The sequence below is a fragment of the Diabrotica virgifera genome, chromosome 2 (assembly GCF_917563875.1).
Source record: "Diabrotica virgifera virgifera chromosome 2, PGI_DIABVI_V3a".
Lineage (NCBI taxonomy): Eukaryota > Metazoa > Arthropoda > Insecta > Coleoptera > Chrysomelidae > Diabrotica > Diabrotica virgifera.
The window spans coordinates 248087848-248107719 of record NC_065444.1 but is presented as its reverse complement, the minus strand read 5'-3'; the positions used below and the strand labels follow the sequence as shown (position 1 = coordinate 248107719).

At 33.6% G+C, this 19872-nt stretch overlaps 1 protein-coding gene across 1 annotated transcript; it reads right to left on the bottom strand.

The window, feature by feature from the left end:
- Positions 1–390: 390 nt before the first annotated feature.
- On the bottom strand, positions 391–18081 carry LOC114327313 (opsin, ultraviolet-sensitive-like). Its single transcript, XM_050644427.1, has 5 exons — positions 17960–18081; positions 13411–13647; positions 13175–13305; positions 6161–6855; positions 391–969 (listed from the first exon to the last, which is right to left on the bottom strand). Exons 1-5 carry the CDS (start codon positions 18040–18042, stop codon positions 616–618), a joined length of 1500 nt encoding a protein of 499 aa, XP_050500384.1. The 5' UTR covers positions 18043–18081; the 3' UTR covers positions 391–615.
- Positions 18082–19872: the final 1791 nt, after the last annotated feature.

Below are 19872 nucleotides of genomic sequence, written 5' to 3'. Positions count from 1 at the left end.
ACAGAGCATTGGGAAAAAGGAGACGAGGTCGCCCAAGGAAGAGATGGTTAGAGGCTGCAGAGAGGGATTTGGAAGAAATCGGTGTGAAGGACTGGAGAAAGAGTGCAGAGGACCGAAAAGAATGGAGAAATATTATCCAGAATTTAGAAGCCGTAGGCCTATAAGGCCTGTTAGCGCTGTTATATATGTATATATGTATATATATATATATATATATATATATATATATATATATATATATATATATATATATATATAATCAGGAAACGACCTATATTAGTCACAAGAGGCCAGGTCATTTGTATAGTACTATAAATAAATAAAATAAATAAATAAAAAATTCCACGGTCATGGAACTAGAAGAAGAAGGTTTCTGTCCCATCTATTTAGAAGAAATTTTCTAAAATTTAAAAATAGTGAGTTAAAATAAACAGGTACATTTTGATGTCACATTTTTGTATAAACCCCACTTCTATGGTTTAATAACAATCTGTTGATGTTTTTGTTCATAACGCTATATGAAACATAAAGGTTTTTCGGTTTATGTAGCATTATCCACATAACAGACTGAAAAATTACCACATTGGTCTTCCTTCATTTATTCTGAAGCGACACCTAAAAATACAAGCATTTAACAAAGAATTTTCCAAATTGTTCGCAAAAAAGTACGCTCACTACGTCAACATGGTCATCTAACTCTCTAAAATCCTTTTGTTTCTCTTTCGAGGACCAGCGTCTCGCTAACTTTCTAAAACTCGTAGGCTTGTTACTAAAAGAGGGTCTTAAGCAAATCATTTCGACAACAGTACCTTGTCTCTTTAGAGTACCGGGCAGCTCCCGACTACCAATGGATGTCACGTCGTTCATGGATAGAGTTTGGGTGGATCCTGGGTACTCTGGGATAGGTTTGTCCGGTTTGCATATTTCGCCTACTGTTGTTATTTCTGTTTTAGAATCTTCTGTCCATACCTAGAAACAGAATAACATTATTTGGGATTCTTTATTTGGTGTATAAAACTGGAAGTAGGACATAAGCTGAGGAAACATCAATAGGATAATTCAGGTCAGTTCAACACGATGAAACTGAAGATTTCTTAGTGGTTTTCTTCTTCAAAACAACCTAAACAGCTTCTTCCACAAGAAACAGCAAAATACAATGAACATGCCAGATGAACAATTCTGTCAAATGTAACAGCAGAGATCATGCACATGGAAGAGAACGTACAACAAAATAAGAAACAATATCGACTTCATAATAAATAACAAAAGAGAAATCATTCAAGATGAATATTTTTCTTCTCCCGCTTCTTCTTCTTCTTAACTCAGGCGAGACTCGTTAGTCTCTGGCACTTGGTCATAAGACCTTTGTACCAAACCCTGTTCTTCTCCTTAAACTTTAATAAGTCCTGTAACCTCAACGAAGGCCAACTGTTTTCTTATTGGTAGTTTTAGGATCTCTTCTGGTTCAAACCTCATTTAACCAGTGAAGTCCTGCCTTGCATAACCTAGCACACTGCAATGGCATAGTATGTGTATGGCAGTTTCTTCTTCCATTTCGCACTTCCTGCACCATGGTTCATTCAACTTACCTAGTTTGTATAGGTGATTTCTTAAACGGCATTGTCCAGTCACCATTTTAGTGACAGTTTTGATCTCTCGTTTATTGAGGTTCATCAAATTGTTCGACAGTTTTTTATCAATATTATTGATTATTTTTTTAGTCTGGATTTGCCCTTGAGTGGCCTTGAGTGCCCTTTACAGAATGGATCGATTTGCTTGAAAATTTGAGAATAAGTAGTGGATAGTACAAGCATCAAAATCTATATCATGCCAAAAGGCTCTTTTATCATGGGGGTGGTTGCCACCCCATCTCAGGGGTAGAAATTTATGGTATTTTGACCGCAAAAGTTGATAAATACATTCATTCTAAGCAAAAAATGTTCTATACATTTTTTTGATAAAATTAAAAGTTTTCGATTTATTCGCTATCGAAAGTGTTAGTTTTATAAAACATTAAAAGGGTAAACCCTGTAGTTGGCTGTATACCTTTGTTAAGACAACGTAGAATGAAGTAAACACTTCTGTTGTATATAGGTATATTATAAATTTATTAAAAAATTTTAAAATTCATCCACAAGGGAGTGGTTGTACAAAACGTTTTCGGTCAAACTGACCATCCTCAGTGTAAACCTGGAAATAAGTGAACCACTTAGATTGAAATGCAAAAGGGTGAAATTTTGACAGTTAAAAAAGAAAATGTGGTTACTTACGTCCAGTGTACAAGTAATTGAAACTAGCCACTTGAATAGGTGTAAAACCTCAAAATAACATTATTGCTACATTATGAGCTGTATAGTAATCGACAATAAGTCGATGTCTTAAGATTAAAAATGTATCACATGTGGATGTATGTCATCCTTGCTCGGAATTAGCACAAGGTTGTGATCAGGTGAGAGGTTAACAACCAACTGATTAGACAGATTGGTGCCTGAAAATTCATGACAAGATGTCAAAGAAGATAGGTGGATTTCTCAAATGTCAACCGAAAAATTTTTGACAATGTGCATTAATATTTAACTTAATTATTCAATTGTGAATATGCAACTATTAAATTTGTTTGATATGAATTCTAAATTGTAAATAAAGGTTAATAAGCTATAATGATATATTCATTAGTGCACCGTAAACAAAAGCAAAATTCTACTCATATGCTGTGACGTCATAGACTGTTTGTCTACTGTATAGGACTGATAATAATTATATTAATTTGAGCAAAGTTATAATGAATGAATATTATTGAAAATTATATAGAAAATTTTTAAAATTTTTTTATCAAAATATGATATTTTAATAGAGTAGCAGCTGTAGAATTGGAAGTAATGCCACTATTGGCATTACTTCCAATTCTACAGCTGCTACTCTATTAAAATATCATATTTTGATAAAAAAATTTTAAAAATTTTCTATATAATTTTCAATAATATTCATTCATTATAACTTTGCTCAAATTAATATAATTATTATCAGTCCTATACAGTAGACAAACAGTCTATGACGTCACAGCATATGAGTAGAATTTTGCTTTTGTTTACGGTGCACTAATGAATATATCATTATAGCTTATTAACCTTTATTTACAATTTAGAATTCATATCAAACAAATTTAATAGTTGCATATTCACAATTGAATAATTAAGTTAAATATTAATGCACATTGTCAAAAATTTTTCGGTTGACATTTGAGAAATCCACCTATCTTCTTTGACATCTTGTCATGAATTTTCAGGCACCAATCTGTCTAATCAGTTGGTTGTTAACCTCTCACCTGATCACAACCTTGTGCTAATTCCGAGCAAGGATGACATACATCCACATGTGATACATTTTTAATCTTAAGACATCGACTTATTGTCGATTACTATACAGCTCATAATGTAGCAATAATGTTATTTTGAGGTTTTACACCTATTCAAGTGGCTAGTTTCAATTACTTGTACACTGGACGTAAGTAACCACATTTTCTTTTTTAACTGTCAAAATTTCACCCTTTTGCATTTCAATCTAAGTGGTTCACTTATTTCCAGGTTTACACTGAGGATGGTCAGTTTGACCGAAAACGTTTTGTACAACCACTCCCTTGTGGATGAATTTTAAAATTTTTTAATAAATTTATAATATACCTATATACAACAGAAGTGTTTACTTCATTCTACGTTGTTAGTTTTATATCGAAAAAATCAATGTTTTTAATAAGTTTTATGCTAATAACTCCAAAATTTTTCGTTTTAGCAAAACAACTTTACTTAATAAAAATGTACCTTTTGAAAAAATAAACAAAACCGTTTTTGTAAATTAGCTTTAAGACCAATAGTAATCGAGTTATACTTTATTATATGTTGACTCTTCTTCGTCAAATGCTAAATATTGTAGTTTCAAAGTCAAAACACGGTAAAACTAAGCATTTTTTGAGGACAACTTGTTCTAACTAATTTAAAGTATTTAAAAACATCTATCTCCACAAATAAAAAAGTCTCTAGCTCAAAAATTAAGTGACTTTTAATGAAAAGAATATCAGTCCCTATTTATTTCAGCGAAAAATTATTCGGAAGTAACCCCCTAATCACTACCTTAATTAAAATTAGTCATTGACCTTATTTGGTATTTTTTATTTGTGTATTACTAATAGGTTCTAGAAGTTTGACCGGCTTAGAATAATTAGTTTTAAAAAACAATGGAGTTAAAAGCGAATAAAGAATTTTTGTAGTTTGGAAGAAAATGGAATTTTCTTCAGAATAGCAAGATTAGCATCAGAGATACGAAAAAATGTTTAAAAATGCAATTGTAGCTTATTTAGTTCCCAAGAAGCTGGTTTGCAAAAATTTTTTCTACGACAAAAATTAAGTGAGCTATTGACAATTAAATCTTGTAATAACATGCAAAACCACCTTTACCAACCCTTTCAAAATCACCTCTTTTTGCGACTGAGGATTTTAAAAAGATTTAATGTTAATATGCTTATAGATCTTGTAGACACCTACAAAATTCTTTTTTACCAAACTTTTTAAAGTAAAAAATAAAAAAGTTACGGTAAAAAAATCAATATATTTTTTTGAAAAACAAAAAGGGGGAAACCAATTGGAAGCATAATAATGTAAGTTAGCGGTGTTTTTAGTCATCAGCCTAAATCATTCTTATTTATTTATGTATTACTAAAAGATTCTAAAAGTTTCACTGGCTTAGACTGATTAGTTTTTAAAAAACTGGAGTTAAAATCGAATAACGAATTTTTGTAGATTGGTAAAAATGCCATTCTCTTCAGAATAAAAAGATTAGCGTCAGAGATACAAAAAAATGTTTCCATATAAAATTGTTGGCTATTTAATTCCCAAGAACATGGTTTAAAAAAATTTTTTCTACGGCAAAAATTGAGTGAATCGTAAATGAGTATATCAAAAACATTGATTTTTTAGATATAAAACTAACACTTTCGATAGCGAATAAATCGAAAACTTTTAATTTTATCAAAAAAATGTATAGAAAATTTTTTGCTTAGAATGAATGTATTTTTCAACTTTTGCGGTCAAAATATCATAAAAAATTTCCACCCCCGAGATGGGGTGGCAACCACCCCCATGATAAAAGCGCCTTTCGGAATCATATAGATTTTGATCCTTGGACTATCCACTACTTATTCTCGAATTTTCAAGAAAATCGATCCATTCTGTAAAAATTTCGAGGTGAAAAGCTTCGGTTCCTGGACTACTGTTAATAATCTGAAAATGTATTTATAATTTACATTTTTAGGTATATTTTGAAAAAGAAGCCGGATCTCGATAAAAGGTGACTTATCAAAAAAAGACGCAAAAAAGTTTTTAAAACACTGTGTTCAACTAATGGTACCACAATAATAGTTTAATTGGAGCGTACACAAAACATTTGGGGGGTTTAAAGGAACAAAACTATCATAAAATTTTTATGTAAATATATTGAAAAAGAAGCCGCATCTCGATAAAAACTCGCTTATCGAAAAAATACTAAGAGGCAAAAAATTTTTAAAAACGTTGTGTTTAACTAATGGTACCACAATAATGAATTAATTGGAACGTACACAAAAGTTTGGGGGGTCTAAGGGATCAAAACCCCCCTAAAATTTTTATGGGGTGGACGTGGACAAATCTCACTATAATTTTGTTTTAAGATATCCTGCCATAAGAATGATACATGTCCATTTTCAATAAAAAATTTTTAATAGTTTTCGATGTATTGAAAAAAATCGATTTTCATTTTGTAACTTCAAAGTGCTGTAACTTTTTTTATGAGCAGATTTGTACTAAGGTAAGTTAGGTTCAATCGAACTATTTTTGACTCCAGAATGTGTGGTATAATTTATGACCAATCTTTTCGGGACATCCTGTATATCATTAAAAATGCTGCAATTTAACTACGTGAAAAATCTCAGGAAAACAAGTTAAGAATAAGAAAAGGAAGGGTAGTTGGAACAGTTGTGGACACCATTAGATAAGGCTAGAACGTTTTTTTTTAATAGAATTATGGAAATGTGACAAACGTTAGAAGAATAAAGGCACTGTCTTGGTACCTGTGTTAAAATGTAGTTAGGAAATCAGAGATAAGGATAAATGCAGAGAAAATGAAGACTTACCTTATTTTTATCTTTCTTTCCGAAGGAGATAAAACATATTTTCTCAACTTCTCCCTTAAATTTTGGATGAGACAATGCATATATGTAGGCATTAATGCAGCTAGCTGTTTTGCAAAACATCGCTGGTAGCATAGAAGTCGTAGGACCTATCAAATTTTTGTGACCTGTTACACCCAGCAACGCTACTACAGCATAGGGAGTCCAAGAAAGAAACCACACTCCAATAGTAGACAGTACTATCAACGCCAACTTAACTTCCTGTTTCTTCTTGTCTTCTTCTTTGACGTGCCTAAAAGAGTCCCTGCCTTTTTTCTGAGACTTGGCCCTGGTGTACACCACTTTCCATATGTTAATATAGCTGAAAGAGATTAAGGTGAAGGGAACAACCCAAGCTGCAAAGAAAAATATTATGATGAAGTTTTTGATTTTGGGATCGTCTGCCAGATAGTCGAAGCTGCAGCTGGTGAGGTATCCCTCGTATGTGTATTTTCCAAATCCAATATCTAGAGCAGGAACGAAGGCGAAGAGAGCTGCATATAACCAGGTGATTAACAGGCAGATTTTTACTCTTATGTCTGAGAAGCTTCTGTTAAGAGGGTATTTGATAACGAAATATCGGTCGAATGATATTACGCTTAATGTTATTATTGATATTGTTCCTGTAAGACCTCCAAAAAAACCGTAAATGCGACAAGCTAAAAACATAAAAATAAGGTTAAGTTTTAGATCGCAACAAACAGAAAAAAATTCAAAGCAAGTGATTGTAGATATTTGATGGATTCGACCGTTACTTGATGGAAGTTCATTTTATCTCACAATAAAACACTGAAAACTTTTGTTTTATATACTTCCACAAAATTTATTATTTACAACTATGTGACTACAGCTGTTTCGGCAGAGTGCCTTTCTCAAGTGATATAATTTACAATGTGTTTGCCTTTTTAAGTCTCTAACTGAAGAGGTTGAGGTGTGGGGAGCTGTTTGTCTCGAGTTGGTCATTCAGAATTATATCTGTATTTTTCAGTATATTAATTTCCATAGATTCTAAAAAAGATAGCTTAAGGCCATTATTTTGGATATGCAGAATTTGAAACTCTTCATTGAAAGAATGATTATGATCTAGAAGGTGAAGTGCGTATGTAGAAGTGTCTGTTTTTCTATTGTTGAAAGCCCTTTTGTATTCTGCTATCCGTTTGTCAAAAGTTCTGCCAGTTTGACCGATGTACGTTTTCGGACAGTCACCACAAGTTAGTTTGTACACACCACTCTGTAGTTGCTTTCTCTTTCGGCTTTTATTGTTCTTAATATATTTGCTTAAGTTGTTGTTAGTTCTGAAAGCTGGTATTATTCCTTTCTTCTTTTTTTATGTATCTGGCTATTTCTGTTGTTATCTTGCCAGTATATGTGAGAGAGCAGAAGGTACTGGGTTCTTTCTGTGGTGGTGGATACACTAATTTCAGGGCATTCTTATGGAGTTTTTCATTTAAAATTTTGTTAACTGTTTTTTCGTTAAACTAAACATCATTAAACAAATAGCAGTAAACAACAGCTATAACGAACAAACAGTTAACAAAATTTTAAATCAAAAACTCCATAAGAAAGCCCTGAAATTAGTGTATCCACCACCACAGAAAGAACCCAGTACCTTCTGCTCTCTCACATATACTGGCAAGATAACAACAAAAACAGCCAGATACATAAAAGAAAAGAAAGGAATAATACCAGCTTTCAGAACTAACAACAACTTAAGCAAATATATTAAGAACAATAAAAGCCGAAAGAGAAAGCAACTACAGAGTGGTGTGTACAAACTAACTTGTGGTGATTGTCCGAAAACGTACATCGGTCAAACTGACAGAACTTTTGACAAACGGATAGCAGAACACAAAAGGGCTTTCAACAATAGAAAAACAGACACTTCTACATACGCACTTCACCTTCTAGATCATAATCATTCTTTCAATGAAGGGTTTCAAATTCTGCATATCCAAAATAAAGGCCTTAAGCTATCTTTTTTAGAATCTATGGAAATTAATAAACTGAAAAATACAGGTATAATTCTGAATGACCAACTCGAGACAAACAGCTCCCCACTCCTCAACCTCTTCAGTTAGAGACTTAAAAAGGCAAACACATTGCAAATTATATCACTTGAGAAAGGCACTCTGCCGAAACAGCTGTAGTCACATAGTTGTAAATAATAAATTTTGTGGAAGTATAGAAAACAAAAGTTTTCAGTGTTTTATTGTGAGATTGTAGATATGCTTTATAACTATCTTCTTAATGCAATTTTCTATTTTTGATGGGAAGAAGACACAATTTTACTTTAAAATTAAGTCTATTTGACGTTTCAATTTTTTCTACTTACGAAATCGTTATCAAAATACCAAACATTACTCTATTACGTTTTTGTCATTTAGTAAAACATCCTTCTAATAATAATTTAATTTTATCTGACTCATTCTTATTAATAATTCAGACATTTACACTCACCAGCACAAAATTCCGCCACCCAAAATTTTTGATTAAGTTTGACAATTTATAACTTTATTATTTGTGCCCCGATTTTCAAGATTCTTGCACCAGTTTGTATGTACATGTATTGATATCATTTGGTATTATTCCGGAAACAAAAAATTTTTGCTTGCATGGCTTTATACAGGGCTGAATGAAAGCGTTGTATTTTCTCTTAACTTTAAAAAATTCTGTGGAAAAATGGAATAGCTGATTTGGTTTCATAGTTTTATATTGACTCATAAAATAGAGGTTGGATTGATAAGATTAGAATGGCCCGCATGCAGCCCAGATCTTAATCCTATTGAGCATTTATGGGATGTATTAAAAAAAGCCATTTGTCGTCATCCTAGACCTCCAGAAAATTTGGTACCGTTATGGCTCTGGTAGAGGAATATCGGGCTATTCCCCAGGCAAGGATAGCACATCTTTATTCGATGCTAAACAGATTGCGAGCAGTCGTTGCTGCAAGAGGTGGACGTACCCGCTATTGAATTGTTTTGTTTTGTTGTTAATTTTGTTTTGTTTTGTTACTTTTAGTGCGTTTGATATTTTTAATTAAACCTTTAAAGCAGTTTTTTTATTACAGCTCTTACAAGAAAAGAGAGATTTGGATAATTCAAAAAACAAAACCTTAGTAATACCTTCAGGATAATACAAAAGGAGTATGAAACAAAATCAGCCTTCCAATTTTTCCACAGAATTTTTTTAAATTAGGAGAAAAAACAACGCTTCCATTCACCCCCCGTATAATGCCATCTAAGCAAAAAATTTTTGTTAGCGGAATAATATCAAACGATATCAATACATGTACCTACAAACTGATGCAAGAATCTTGAAAATCGGAGTACAAATAATAAAGTTATATTGTCAAAATTAAACAAAAATTTTGGGTGGCGGAATTTTGTGCCGGTGAGTGTATTAAAGTAAATGATTTTAAAACTATATTGTCAATATTTATGAGTTGCATTCGTGGAACGACTTTATTGGACAATTATTCATTCAATTACATGAAATCGACTTTTAACTTAAGAATATCCATAAAAAATCGTAGCATGTGATTTGTCTTTACCAATACAACCACATACAATGATGACGGTCAAATTCTCCTGATAGTGGTGCCACAGTATATCATGAGGAAAAAAAACAGAAAAAACGTCATGATACTCTGCCGACGTGGTAAGTATTCGGTTTTACATTTAGTTTACTCTCAAAATTAATATAAAAATTTGATTTTATATGTATGTTATTTTAAAACATAGATGATTTATCATCGATATGTTGATTGGTTTACCAATACTGGCATTTTCTTTCTATTGATTTCCTCTTTTAATATGGGTAACCAAGTCTTCCTGAATTCTGCCTAGTTTGCTACAATTGATCTTATTTGACATAATATTTAAAGCCGCCTCTTTGATATTTCTCTTTTTACCTTCTGTTGTTCTGAAGCTATTTTCTTGTGGCATTTTTACAATTTTAACTATTTATAATGGGAAATAAGCCACAATATTATTAAAAAATGATTTTTATTAACGTTTCGACGCCCAAATCGGGTGCCGTTGTCAAAATACACGTTTCGACGCCCAAATCGGGTGCCGTTGTCAAAATATAAAATACTACTGTATTTTGTATTTTGACAGCGGCACCCGATTTGGGCGTCGAAACGTTAATAAAAATCATTTTTTAATAATATTGTGGCTTATTTCCCATTATAAATAGGTTAAATTTTTACCTTCTGTTAATTGAAATTCATTGACTCATTGAGTCCTATGCTCAATTTAATCATCGATGATATAATCAAAAGCGCTAGCTCTGGTGTAAGTAATCTTAACCACATTTGTCAATTCTTTAACAGTAAAAATTTCACTCTTTTCAATTTTATTAAGTGGGATTACTTACTATTAGGTTCACTGATGATGGACTGATAAGTCCGAAAACGTTCTGAAAGTAATCCTTTTGGATTTTTAATTTTTTTAAAATTTTTATTAAAATATACCAACTACACCAAGGAGTGTTTTACTTCAAGTTAAATTTTTTTTTACAATATAAAGAATTTCTGGTGTCATCTAAAATTATATTTTTTCTGACTATTTTGAGAGATTCTTTTTCAACAAAGATAAAATGAATTTCCAAAGTAAAAATGTATTTTGAAGTGATGAAATATAATAAATAATGAGTTCTATATGACTAGTCGGTGGATTTTTGGGATGACGGCGATAGTCTCCGAGGCACTTGGTGCCCAGGATGGGCCTCAACTGGTGTTTTAGGGATACTTCGACACAAAATGAGTGCAAGCTGATTACTCGGGGTTTTTGGGGTCGCTGATTACGATTATCATGGCGGAAATAGACTCCGAGGTACTTGGTGACCACTGACCACGATGAGCCTCGCCTCCTGGCCGTTTTATGGAAATTCGATACAAAATCATTGAAAACTGGTTATTCGGAGGGTTTTGAGATCACTTAATATGAATATCATGTTGGCGATAGCCTCCGTGGCTGCTAGTTGCTCAGAACGGGCCTCGTCTTTCAAAATCACTGCAAAGTCATTACTCGGGGGGTAGACCAGGGCGAATCTGAGGTGGATGTGAGAGGTGGCATTAGGATTTTTGCAGATAAAGTTAGGTGACAACTTCAATAATTATAATTGACTTATGCTTCTTCTCAAATATGCCCGGAACATTAATAAAAAATTTTAAATATTTAAATATTTTGAAAAATATCGATTTTTTTTTAATTTCCATTGCTTATAACTTTAAAATGATTCATTTTTGAACCAAGTCGTGGGGAAAGAAAATAAAGATAATCGAATTTTGTACAATATACGACTGATTTAAAATGTCTTAAATTATTACCCTTTCTGCAAATTAGCAATAAATAGAAAATAAGGGGACAAAAAGACTGTTTTTATTCAATGATTTTCAACCACTTTGATTGCACTTAGAACCTTCATAATTCGCTTAGAAAATTCTTATAACATACTTAAACCGTCCACCAAATTTCATTAAAATCGACTTAATAGATTTTGCACAATAATTTTGCAATCCAAATTTTTTTTAAGTTCAAATTTTTTAAAAATTTTCTGAACAAAAAGTAGACCATTTAGAAGTTTGCCTTTTTTTTAATATAAAGAAGTTCTCTATATATCTAATACACTTTACAGAATTAAAATCGGAATATTTACGCGGCCTCAGCACTGTTTTAAAGTTGTAAACAATGTTTTGGCTTATAAACAAATACAATGGGACGTTTGAGTTGGAATAAATTCATTTTCTTGAGAATGGGCGACTCTGGAGATAAATCCCGAAACAGATCAATTTTTATTTTTAAATTACAATTTTTTGGCTGAAATATCATACTAGTGACATCATCCATCTGGGGGTGATGACGTAATCTCAATATTGGAATTAATTTAATTCAAAAAGATTTTTTTAATTCAAACCTTGTATAAATAATTATGTTAATGTTTATATTAGTGAATACAAAATTGAATAGCCTTTCGACAGCAATTATTCTTATTTAAAAAAATCATCGCCCAGATGGATGACGTCACTAGTATGATATATGCGAAAAAATTAGAATTTAAAAATAAAAATCGACCTCTTTCGGGATTATCTCCAGAGACGCCTATTCTCGAGAAAATGAATTTATGCCAACTCAAACGTCCTCACTGTATTTTTTTATAAGCCAAAAAATTGTTTATAACTTTAAAACAGTGCTGAGGCCGCTTAAATATTACGATTTTAATTCTGTAAAGTGTATTAGATAGATAGAGAACCTCTTTATATTTAAAAAAAATCTATCAAGTCGATTTTAATGAAATTTAGTGAACAATTTAAGTATGTTGTAAGAATTTTCTAAGCGAATTACGAACGTTTTAAGTGCAACCAAAGTGGTTGAAAAACATTGAATAAAAACAGGTTTATTTTGCCCCCTTATTTTGTATTTATTTCTATTTTGCAGAAAGGGTAATAATTTAAGACATTTTTAACCAGTCGTTTATCATACAAAATTCAATTATTTTTATTTTATTTCCCTACGACTTTGTTCCAAAATGAATCATTTTAAAGTTATAAGCAATGGAAGTAAAAAAAGATCGATGTTTTTCGAAATTTTTAAATATTTTAATTTTTTTATTAATGTTCCGGGCATATTTGAGAAAGAGCATAAGTCAATTATTATTATCGAAGTTGTCACCTAACTTTATCTGCAAAAATCCGAATGCCACCTCGCACATCCAAAAATAGACGTTTTTTCAGAGATCCGTCCTGATCTATTGTTTTTGATATCGCTAAACACAACCCCAAAACACGGCCGTGCATTTTTAAGTGATGAAACATAATAAATTTATAATTCGGTAATAATTGACGGGAATGAGTTCTATATGACTACTCGGGGGTTTTTGGGGTGACTGAGTATGAATATTATGTTGGCAATGGTGTCCAAGTCACCTGGTGCCCAGGAGGGGACTCGACTAACATTTATATAAAATAATACAGACCTATATCTCCAAGTGCCGGTCCCCGATAAAAAGAGTTGATGATAAATATGGGCGCTTTAAGAGTCATCAGTCCATCGCTAATTGCCAAGTTGACAATAAGAGTATTCGCTGAGGTTCTCAGAGCCTTGCATCTTAAATAGAGTTATTTTAGCCAAAATTCGAAAGCCATTAAAGCTGATTAATGACTGAACACAATATAGTACACTTTCGAAATATTCACTGCTTTTAATACTTACTTTATAAATAAGAAGATCACCAAGAAGTTACCAGATACGCCAATGAACATAAGAAAAATATAATAGACTCCTGAAGCATAAAAGCATATATTACTAGGAGGGTCATATTTGAGCCAATGGAAATTGATGTCTAGAATGTAATCTTCGGTAAATACACCTAGATTTTTCCAGTCATCAAAGGCCCAAACTTCTTTGAATCTATCAATCAGCGCAGTGATATTTTCCTTTGTGTCCTGACTAAACGAAAAAAGTTATGCGTTAGTAGTGAAGATGATAAGATAAGCTGTTCTTGACACAATTCATATATGGCAGTGTATACTGGTTTGGTGAGATGGATTCTACCTAAGAGTTTTAATTATCATAGATTTACCAACGCCATTATAGCAACTGCCAAAAAATATGTACCACGTTGGTATAGGAAGGAATACATACAGGGTGGGAATCGTAACCTGGAGCAACTCTACAAACAATTCCAAGAAAGTGATTATCCTTAATAAGTAACGACGTTGAACGCTGCACGAAATGGTAAGAAACGACGAAAAGTATAGACTTCAAAAATCAAGTGGGGAAGCATGGAGTCTCCTTTTAATAAAAAATTACGCAGCTCCAACCCTCCGGCAGGAATAAAGCCTACCAGCCTCTGGCAGCCGACCAAACAACTTTACAGGTTATAAAGTTCTCTAAGGCCCCAATAGTTAAAGAACACCACACGACTATTAAAAAGGAAAATCGCTCAACACTCCTAACTTAGTCCTAACCATTTGAAATAGAGGAGGTGAGTAAGGCATTGGACGATATCAAATCTATAAAAGTATTTGAGGGAATCCATGCAAAATTCCTAAAATATTTTGGGAGACACGCAAAAGTATGGCCAAGTAAATATACATTAACATCCCTACAACAGGATGCGTGTCTATAGCGTGTCAATACTTAAACCCAATAAACCCAAACACGTGGTGGAAAGCTACCGCGCGATTGTTACCAACTTGACTTACTCTTGAGCTCATGTCACAAACTAATTACAAAGCTACTCATGAAGAGACTTGGCTCAGTAATTCTAGAGAGCGTACCAATAGGACAGGCTGGGTTCAGTAAAAACTACGGTTGCTCACATTAATCTAACTGCTGCTTACGACTCCGCCTGGAACAACAGACTTACATTTAAATTTCTCAATACTATACCATATAACCGAGGTGCGACCCTACTAAACAATACGTGTGCGATAGATATTTTCAAATAATAACTGAAGGCAATAAGAGCCGACAAAATGGGCTTGGTGCTTTCCTCAATCCTCTTTAATATGTATACATCTGACATCAGTCCAACAGTGGCAACGAAATACGCATATGGTGATGACTTAGCCCTAGCTGCCCGCCATAACACAATAGAAGGCGCAAGCAACATACTTGCAGAAGATATGCTAGCTCTTGGTAAATACTTCAGTAATTGGAGGCTTATTCCAAATAAGAATAAAACGGAGCTTGCCATCTTCCATCTGAATAACAAGCAAGCATTTAACGGGCTTGCATATTGTAGTATATATTGTAGTATATTGTAGTATATTTTAATAACAACCTGCTAGGTTTTAATCCATACCCGAAATATCTGGGAATCACAATGGATAGAACGCTATCTTCCAAAAAACATGTACTGCCACTCTGCCACCAAAATAAATATTCCAAATAATATTATCTACAAATTATGCGAAATATCCTGGGAAGCAAATGCCACCACTTTCAAAACATCAGTTCTATGTCTGGTCTATTCAGTTGCAGAATACTGAGCTCCAGTGTGGCTGGACAGTAGCAATGTAACAAAGATCGACACCAAACTCAGTCACACCATGAGGATTGTCAGCGGATGCATTAAAAATATCCTTAATTCATGGCTTCCTGTTTCGAATAATATTACATCCCCAAACATCCGTAGACATGAGAGTCTAATTGAGAATCCAAACCCCAGCTACCGATACATATAGATGTCCCAGATATTGCAATGAAGCGGCTTAGATCTAGATCGCCCCCACTCCTTACGTCAAGACAACTACATGAGGAAGATATTAACGCCCACGCAAAATGGAAGGAATGCTGGGAAAGAGTAGGCCTAGAACAGATAGCAATAAATCCCAATGAACGCCTACCAGGTATGGAATTAACTCGCTTTGAATGGAAGACTCTAAACCGTATTAGAAGATCCCATGGGCTGTCCCGCGACTCAATATTCAAATGGGGATGGCATACTCTGTTAGCATGATCAACTTTTCCATGCCACAAATGCTGCACTGGAGTATATTCAAGATCTCCACACAATACTATAATTGTGAGTTCCTGTATCTGCGGCATAATTTTACGTATTCACCATAAATGTTTTGATATAAGTTTGTTTTTTATACATATTATGTTTATATTTGAGGTGTTTGTAATGCGTTAGAATCATTTGTAATTATTATATTGTCCATGTGCGCGTGCGCCATACGATAAATAAATAAACTGGTTTGGTATGATAAACTGGAATGGGTGATATCAATGTCAAAATAGGCAAAGCGAAATGCAGAAATTTGATGAAAGAATATGAACTGGGCGACCTCAATGAAAGAAGTTGGTCGAATTTGTCAAAGAAAAAGAAATGGTAAGAAAAAGAAATGTCAAGAAGATTATATGCCTCATTGTATACCTGGAAGTAGCCTCAGAATAAAGAGGATAAAATCAAAAGAAATCAGATATACTATATTATGATAGGAAGAAGATACACAAATTCTATCAGATCAACAAAGACGTAACTAGGTGCTGACGCAGCTTCTAATAACAACCCAGTTGTTGCTGAATTCAGCTTGAATCTAAACAAATCTAAACACAGCCAAACTAGACACAAGACTCGAACAGGAAAACAAAATAATTTAACTTAAATTACTTTCTATTTTCTTAAAATAATTTAACGTTGAAAATAATAAATCAAGAAATACTGCGAGCTACAGCTGATAACAAAAAAGGTTAGGATAGAAACATATGGAAGAACTATAATGACACTATATTACAAAAAAGTAAGTATGAACTCAATAAAATGTGCCTGAAAAAGAAAAGAAATGGGTGACTGTTGAAATACTTATATTAGTGTGGAACAAAAGGATCATTAAAAATGTAGGCAAAACAAAATATACCAAGAGACATACAAAGAAAATTGGTTGAATGAGAAATGTTCTGAAATAGAAAAAAAAACGAGAACTAAACTGCTCGTTTAATATAAATAAGAAGATTAGAAAAATCACCAGAAGCTAAAGATAAAGGCACGGAAATAAACTAGGTAATTGACTGCAACGGGCAGAGAGCAGCAGACAACAAAACAAAAATACGAACATGAATAGAATATTCAAGATAAAAGACTTGGTCCAACAGTCCTTCCATACAAAAGTGGAAGTTATCGGAATGTGGTTTTACAGGAGGATCCTGAGAATATCTTACGTAGACAGAGTCACGAATAAAGAAATCTTCCGAAGACTGTCAAAAGAAACAGAACTAAATAATAAAATAAAGATACGAAAATTACAATACCTTGGCCACGTAATGAGAGGACAAAATACCAGCTTATGCAAAATACCATGGAGGGAAAGATTTTAGGGACGCACAGCGTTGGAAGACGACCAATGACAGAGCTGCGCAATCTCAGAGAGAGGTTTAATTGTGTGGTCTAACCAGATATTTTCAGCAGCAATAAACAGAGTTCCAATAATCATGATGATCGTGAACGGCCGTAGCTCAGTGGCAAGTTACTGGCTTCCTACGCCAGAGCTCACGCGTTCGAATCTCGGCACCAACAACCACATTTTCATGTCTAAAAATGATACGAGCCGTTCACCGAGCTGCGGAGGGCACGTAAAGTCATGGGTTCTCCTGGGCTAGAGTGTATCGATACTAGCTGCTTGAAACGGCGTTAAAGATGAAATTGGCGCCGGAGCTTGCCCAAAAGGATCTCCCAGCGTGTTAGAAGAAGAAGTTGAAAACAAAATAACCAGCACACAACAAAAAAATGCTTATAAAAAAAAAATTATCTACATGAAAATTATGAGCACCCAATCAGCAGATAATATAAACTTACAAAGAAAACAGTAGGGAAGTAAACCGAAGTGGAAAAAAAAAGAAAGAAAAAATGGCAAGGAATATTAATTTTTTTCAAATGCTGAGAAAACTAATACGTATTTTTGAAAAATTTAAACACAGAATCAAAGGTTGCATTATTATCGAGGGCCAAAAGTCCCTGAAAACTTCTATAATATTTATTTTAATAAGTTACAGGGGTGAAAGGAAAAGAGAAAAATTTAGTGTAATTTTTAATTTCAAATCTCTCATTGAAAGAACTTTTTGGTTATTGTAAGGGACTTTTGGCTCTCGGTAAATGTAATCTTACATTCTGCGTTTAAAATTTTCAAAAATACTTATTAGTTTTCGGTTTGGCGTGAAATTTTGCGCCTACCCCCTTTTTTAAGGCATAAGACGAAAACATACACTGCACATACATATAAAAAAAAGCCTAAACAATATTTTTGTCACTTACCTTAAAGAAACGTTGAAATTGCTTTCGCCGATTATGGGAGAAATGTTTGAGGAGAACAAGAAAATGTACCAAAGAAAGAACATTTTGTGAATGAGCTTTGTAAACCTTGATGACTACATTTTACCTAAATTGATACTAAAATATAAAAGTTTTCTATTATGTAGATAACGTCTTATGTAAAACCCGCCTGGGACATATTTTCAATCAACGCTGGGTTAGAAACAGCGGCGGGTAACAAAGGAGGGTTGGTATAACGTTGTTTATTTTAGAAAAATCAAGAAAATAAATTTTATTGTGGTAGTAATCTATTGATATCGACTTGATAGCTCAAGCACCATTCGAAGCTGTAGATTTGGAGGGTTATTGTTCCAGACTGTATCAGTTAGAAATATTATTTCAAATGCAGCGGAGTAAAATCCAGAATTGACCTGCGATTTTGCAAATTCGTTAGTAAAACGAATCAGCCTATGAATAAGTTCAAAACTGTTATCAGGAAAATTATATAAACAAGAGTATCCACAAGCATTTATCTTCCCCTCACTCCCATACTAAAAAATCCGGAATTTGATCACTTTACTCTTTTATACAACAACCCATCGAAAACCACCAAAAATCTTTGCGCCGTCCACTGCCTAAACATCGCGTCAGAGAACCCAATTTTATCGATAGTATAAAAGTAGGCTCTTTGTGTAATATCAGCATGCCTTATATCTCTTCAAAAAAACGTTCTTGATAAAGTCTTCAAGTCTCCTTAAGGAGAAACTCTTAATATTTACTCCACCACACTACATATCATTCCACCACAATTGCGTGTGTTAAACTCGTCACTCCTACGATGTTATATCTTCTCAATATTGTATTACGGAGTTGAATCCTGGACACTCACTGAAGCAATGGAGAAAAAACTTGAAGCCTTCGAGATGTGGCTATACATGCGAATCCTAAGGATATCATGGACGGACAAGATAACCAACGAGACCGTATTACGAAGAGTGGGCAAAGAAAGGGAGGTGATGTATACCATTAAAAAGAGAAAGTTAGAATATCTCGGACACATAATGAGAAACGGCACTAAATACAGATTACTGAAGGTAATCCTTCAAGGTAAAATATTCGGAAAGCGAGGAATTGGGAGAAGAAGAATATCATCGTTAAAGAACCTGCGGAAATGGTTCTCCACAACAACAACTAATCTATTTAAAGCATCAGTTAATAAAATAATGATAGCCAGAACGATCGCCAATATTCGAAACGAATAGGTACTAAACGAAGAAGAAACTCGTCACACACATAGAGTACCAACTTGAGGAAGATAGAGAAATAATCAGAGAGCACCCAAGCCAACCAAAGCCCAGACCTCCAGGAACCCACTACTGACATCACAGCCCATCCAGGTAATGTAAACACTAATAATACATTCACTCCACAGATTACGCAGCTATACAAGCCTTTATCAAGAAGCCTTAAAGGTGTTCTGCAAAAATGAGCATTAACGAAGTTAGGCTCATGAAACTCAGGTAAACTGAGAACAAACTAGAACATTCTAGACCAAATCATAAACAGGATGGAAATGGGCACAGCTGCAATTTAAGAAACAAACTTAACAAGGACATAAATAACTTAGGGGGAACAGAAATCCTCATGAAGAAAGGTATAAAACACGCATAACTGCCGATACCAGCGGGACAACATCATGAAAGCAACTTCGATCTCAATCCAAATGAGACAAACCACAATACGGATCACGTCAGCATATATCAGACCCAGAGATCCCCTATTCGACGAAGACCTGGACGCATTCTTCAATACAGAAGAACCTACAATTTTAATTATTGGTATCCTTAACGCCATAGCTCCTAAATGAAATGACAGAGCTATCTCGAAAACCGAGACGGAACAACATTGATCCTGCC

Excerpts from the sequence above, each read along its gene's own strand:
- LOC114327313 (XM_050644427.1), bottom strand. The coding sequence starts at position 18,042 with ATGTTCTTTCTTTGGTACATTTTCTTGTTCTCCTCAAACATTTCTCCC. Across the intron at positions 13,648-17,959 it reads AATTTCAACGTTTCTTTAAG|TCAGGACACAAAGGAAAATA; the intron begins GTAAGTGACAAA and ends TTTTTCGTTTAG. Across the intron at positions 970-6,160 it reads GAAAGAAAGATAAAAATAAG|GTATGGACAGAAGATTCTAA; the intron begins GTAAGTCTTCAT and ends TTCTGTTTCTAG.